This window comes from Sebastes umbrosus, chromosome 5 (genome assembly GCF_015220745.1).
Source record: "Sebastes umbrosus isolate fSebUmb1 chromosome 5, fSebUmb1.pri, whole genome shotgun sequence".
NCBI classification, from domain to species: Eukaryota; Metazoa; Chordata; class Actinopteri; order Perciformes; family Sebastidae; genus Sebastes; species Sebastes umbrosus.
In genome coordinates, this window is record NC_051273.1 from 32,411,509 (window position 1) to 32,417,508 (window position 6,000).

At 39.4% G+C, this 6,000-nt stretch overlaps 1 protein-coding gene across 1 annotated transcript; it reads left to right on the top strand.

The window, feature by feature from the left end:
• The first annotated feature begins 1,711 nt into the window (after positions 1–1,711).
• Positions 1,712–5,778, top strand: rpl36 (ribosomal protein L36). The gene is made up of 4 exons (XM_037769819.1): positions 1,712–1,857; positions 2,612–2,706; positions 4,571–4,705; positions 5,651–5,778. Exons 2-4 carry the CDS (start codon positions 2,614–2,616, stop codon positions 5,738–5,740), a joined length of 318 nt encoding a protein of 105 aa, XP_037625747.1. The 5' UTR covers positions 1,712–1,857; positions 2,612–2,613; the 3' UTR covers positions 5,741–5,778.
• The last annotated feature ends 222 nt before the right edge of the window (positions 5,779–6,000 follow it).

Sequence of the window (6,000 nt, forward strand, 5' to 3'; positions counted from 1 at the left end):
TTATAAAAAATATGCAAATATATTTTACAGTATAAAAATAAAATAAATTATAAGGAAAGGAAAAGATGAATTAAAAAATAATTTAAAAAAAATAAATAAATTATACAACAAATAAAATGTAAGGAAAAGAAAAGATGAATTAAAAAATAATAGAAATAAATAAATAAATTATACAACAAATAAAATGTAAGGAAAGGAAAAGATGAATTAAAAAATAATAGAAATAAATAAATAAATTATACAACAAATAAAATGTAAGGAAAGGAAAAGATTAATTAAAAAAAGTATACAACAAATAAAATGTAAGGAAAGGAAAAGATGAATTAAAAAATCATTAAAAAATAAAATAAATTATACAACAAATAAAATGTTAGGAAAGGGAAAGATGAATTAAAAAAAACATAATCAGGGTCTTTTAAACAATTGAAATAAATTGAAATTGTCTAAACAAACTTAGAATTTTTGATTTTTAAGTTTTCAATCATAGTCAAATGTGTTTTAAAATCAGTATCTTTAAAAGTATAAAAGGAGGGTATTCTTTTAAGCCATATCATTTTCTGTATATAATATTGAGCTAAGATATTAACACACACCAAACTACAACCACAATTTAACACCCCACCCAGCAAAGGAATATTTTTACATCCATGAATGAACTGAGAATGATGGCTGCTAAAGGTGGAAATCAGTCACAATTCATATTTCACTTCATTCAGTTAAGGTCGAAGATTCTTAGTCACTTATGTAGTTTAGTTTGTTCACTTAGTTTTGTCCAAGTGATCGTAGTTTTTTTTTAGGTCCTTCATTCCTTCATTTCCTATAATAAAGACAGGCTATATTACATTTTCCAGGGTGTTTACCAAATAAATCCACTTCAAGAGCACAGCCCTTGATTTCTCACTCTAAAGACAACTCACAAGTACATAACATAACAACTACAAAAGAGAACACATAGCCTAATAAAGAAAAGAAGAGCGTTAAAGTTTAAGTTAAAGGGATAGTGTGTAGTGATATCTAGTGTTGAAGTTACAGATTGCAACCAACTGAATACCCCTCTGCCTACTCCTCCTTTTCCAAGGCTGCGGTAACTGTAGCAGCCGGCAAGTGTAAAACCGTGGTAATCTTAAGGAAATCCTTACAATTGGCAATGCACTACAGTTTGTGATGAGTCCTCTGCTATTAGAGCTGATCTTTAAAACTGACCAGTTTACTCCTGGTCTCACATTTCTTTATTCAAAATTAATTCTTTAAAAAAATGAAAACATCATCAGATTTCCGTCAGAATATGTTTTTTTCTTTTTCTTCATACATCTATCATTCAAACCTGGAGCTTCACTGACACAGTACAGTGGGATCGGCCCTGATGAAACTTTACTTTTTTTTATTGAGAAATTTACATAACAATATAGCATCGTACAGAACAGTCCACAACTACAAGGGAACAGACAAGCCTGGAAATTGGCTCACAGTGCATAAGAGTGTGGATGAAGAGAGAGAAAAAAAAACCAAACAAAAACCAAAGTAAGGGAATGTGTGAATAGTGCTAATAGTGCTATAGGGGTTCTCTGTAAGGTTAAGGTCCTCAACTAACATTGAAAGCTTCATAGCATTCTTTTTCTTCATATCTTTCAGAGATGAAAAGTAAAGACACAGCTCCTTATGAAAAACTTAGAAACTTGGTCTTGATTTCAGGAACCTATTTTAGGCCCTAATGAAGCAGCAGCAGTACCTCCTCCAGTCCGCCGGGGGGCGCTGCTCTGCGCTGCTGACGTCGAGTAACTTCCGGGTCAACCCTCTCATTACCCCGCTTCTCTCTCCTCGCAGTCCTTCCGGTTTTACCGCCATCACAGACAGCAGGTAAGACTTTAATGTTGACAACCATCATACAAAACCCACCTCTAATCTCCGCCATCCGTCCATTTCAACCGAAGGAATTGAAACTACAACTATATAATGACTTCATCTAACACCTGTGTGCAGTATTGTAGCACAACAACACGTGAAAGTAATGATAAAGATGTCTCCGCGTCAGCGACTTAACCAGCGTCCATGTTTCCGCTCGTTCAGCTCACTGCAGCAGCTACTCACTCCTCCGTTTAATACATTCACAGTCCCGATACGGTACACGACGTACGGAGACAAGAAACTGTATTAATGAACCTCGTTCATGTGCAGTTAACGTGACTGTATCAGTCATGTAACCGGCTCACTGAACTCCTGTGTGGATCATGAAGCCTCGTCTCGGAGGACCATGTTGAGCTCACCTGGTGCTGCTGTTGAACATGTGGATGCTGTTTATGCTGCAATAAATACATGTAGTATGTACATATGTGCGGTCTTTAAAGTGGTATATAGGATGTAAAGTGCGCTAGTGGTTAGAGTCCAAGATGGTTGCAGATAGTGCATGTTTAAAGTCCTCATGGTTCTCATATGGGGGTCAGACTTGGTTGTGGAGCCTGATGGCTACCAGCATGAAGGACTGACCCAGGCGCTTTGTGTTGTGCCGAGGGGGGATGAGCCTGTGACTGAAGGTGCTCCTCATCTTGACTACAACGTGTCTGTCACCGAGCAGCTACTGAAACCCTGCTGTTGTTTGTGTGATGTTCTGCAGATATGGCTATCCGCTACCCCATGGCTGTTGGCCTCAACAAAGGCCATCCAGTCACCAAGAATGTGACTGCTCCCAAACACAGCCGCCGGCGCGGGGTGAGTACCTGTCTGTCTGTCTGCTGACCGTCCTGGTCAGCTGCTTTTCTATTTTCCTGCCGAACATTTTGAAGCATGCAGCTGTGAACCACTCTATAATAATAAAGTAGATTTGATACTCTTATGAGCTGGTTTTGAGAGCGGTTGGTATAAAGATGTGTATTGCAAACACATATGACACCATGTCCTTTTGCAGTTTGTGTGCTGTGAATCTGTGAAATCCACCACTTGAAGGTGATGGATGTTTGATTAGGATTACACACTGAATGTTCCACAGCTCAGCTTTAACATCAGACCACAAACAAATATTCTATCCTGCAGCTTGATCCACAGATGGCCTTATACTAGGGGTGTAACGATACGATTTAAAGACGATATTTGGCTCATACAGTACGATACGATTCAATGATTTGAAATCGATACAGTAACTTTTTTTTGCCAAAGATTCCGTCAGTGTGACTGAAAAAATATCTGATACTGTGCAGGTCAGGATTCCTCAAAGATTTTCTTGTAAGGCAATCGGGGATAAACTAATTATGGATATAAACAACGATTAATGGTAAATACGTACAGCTTGTATTTGAAAATAATAAAAAAGTGCAACTTCAGGACCTGTTGATTCAGTTCTCAAGATACAAGGCAGTGCAATATTAAGAAAAAATAGAATAAACCAACTTCTATTCAAGTTAAATGAACAGTGGTTTAACCTGCTGCTTCTGTTCTCATTTTCAATAGAAACGGTAGAGCAATAATACAGAGATCAACCGCTGATAGTGATCAAACAGCTTGGGACAGAATCATTCCTCTACAAACACTGTTTAAATAATCTGCTTAAAGTAATCAAGTAGTCCACCTACAGTGTTCATTTAGGGTCTTTTCATACATGAAAACATTGAGAGAAACATTTTAAAACTACGTTGGACTAACGTTAGTCAAATTTTTTTTTTTTTTTTTTTTTTAACTTTACTCCTGTGATAATTTGCCTTGCGGACCGTCTGCTCTCCAGTTGGATACGTGAGGCTGATGCTGTGTGCACATAGATATCATGATGGGGAAAGGAAAGTCATTTTCTCTGAATGGAAAAACGACCTGTGGGTGAAGCCGCCCTCGTCAAGTGGATTGATATCGCCTTAAACATGCAGACCGACGCCCGTCTCCCTCCACGTCGCTACCGGGTGAGAGAGCGAGGAGTCCAGTGCGCCGTTCGTCCGCATGCACGCCATGGATGCGTGCTCGTGCTGCAGAGGGCAAGCTGGCAAGCTGCCGCATGTCTGGAGAGTGAACCGGAATAACATTCACATTTCTTTACTATAAAAGTGCAAAAAAACACTTTCATATAACATCTTTTGTCCTTAAATACAAGGTGCAAATCCTTAGTATCGATACGATCGTTTTTTGCGTTTCAGAACGATTTTATATTGATATGCGTCTCCTGTGAAGGACAACTTGCCGAGTACCTATCGATGTAGTAGATGAATCGTTACACCCCTACCTTCTACGTGTCCTCTATATGTCAGATACATTTCTAATATTTCCCTAAAATGCGTACAGTAATATTAGTGGTCATATGTCTTCCAGTTAAAGTCCTTTTTACAATTACTGTGTTCTACAGCGAACTGTGGTGAAGCTGTCACAGATGCAGCTCTCAGGGTTGATGTTTGCTATATGTGGAAGACAAAACTCCTCTGTAAAGCATGTGTATATCACATTGTCATAAGACTTTGATAATTGTTTCAGTGTTATTAACATGCTGCAGATGTAATATATAATGACAATGGAGAGTTAAAGGGATCACACCGCTCAGTTAGAGTGGATCACATTTAAAAAGCTTTGTCTATAATGCACCTCGTCTTTTCCTCTACAGCGTCTCACCAAACACAGCAAGTTTGTTCGGGACATGATCCGTGAGGTGTGTGGTTTCGCTCCGTATGAGAGGCGAGCCATGGAGCTGCTGAAGGTGTCAAAGGACAAGAGAGCCCTCAAGTTTATCAAGAAGAGGGTGAGTTGGTATTTCTATTGGCTCATACGCCACCTGCTGGGACAGCCACGGTAGCACCTTAACCATTAATGTCTCATCTATGGTAACCATCGGAGTGGAAAACAGACTTTCAGTGCCTGAGCGACGTGTGCACACAGCTTCCAGTGTTTCCCACAGGACTTAGTGAGGCTTTGGTGGGTGGACCTGGGACACTCTGGGGGGGGGGGGGTCGTCAGAGGTCGGGCTCCCCCGGAACACAATGTTGTACATTTTAAAGTTAAATGCCTCAATCTGGTGTTCCTGGAGAGCAAAATGAAGGGGCTATATCTATGAAGAACTTTATGCTCTAGCAGTGGTGGAATGTAACTAAGTACATTTACTCAAGTACTGTACCTATGTACAATTTTGAGGTACTTGTACTTTACTTAGTATTTCCATTTTATGTAACTTTGTACTTCAACTCCACTCCATCCCAGAGGGAAATAAGTACTTTAACTTCACTACATTTGACATTATTAGTTAAGCTACTAGTTACTTTACAGGTTCAGATTCTTAATACTAAATATAAATCAGCTAATACACTATGATGTATATAAAGTCATTCAAAGTAGCTTCACATTTATCAGCTGCAACATTAAAGTGAGGAGCACATTAATGCATTAATAATTATAAATTGTAAAGCTCACAGCCGGAGCTGCCACCCCGGGTTTTTCATAGCCGGACTAGAGGAGGGCCAGCCAGCCCACCTGCTGAAATGTGAAAATATTTTTGGTTAATTACATTACTGTGGTGTGACAAATTGGACTATGGCGGGCCATCTAGGTAATTAATGGGAAACACTGGCTTTATAAATGTACTGCAGAGAGCGTGAGTGTATGTTTCAAGCTCAGTCCTAATGTTGAGCTTTTGTTTTCCCGCTGTGTTGTGGCGTTGGGTCGCTCTAATGTTTCTGTATTTCCTCGACAGATCGGCACTCACATTCGTGCCAAGAGAAAGAGAGAGGAGCTGAGCAACGTACTGGCTGCCATGAGGAAAGCTGCTGCCAAGAAGGACTAATCTGTCACTTAAATAAACGTTTGTTAAACTACAAACTCTGCCCTGGTGTTCCGTTTTGTCTTCTGCTTTGCTCATCAGGTCCATTATCAGCACGTTTTTTAATCCCCGATCGCTAATGAGATCCACCTCGGTGTGTTCTATGAGGATGTTGTGCTTTCTTTTTGGGAAAATCATTAAGCTGGCTTCAAAATACCAACATGGTGTACTGCAATTCACAAGTGGTGTTAATGGACACTAATGTATACATGTTTTACTGCAGG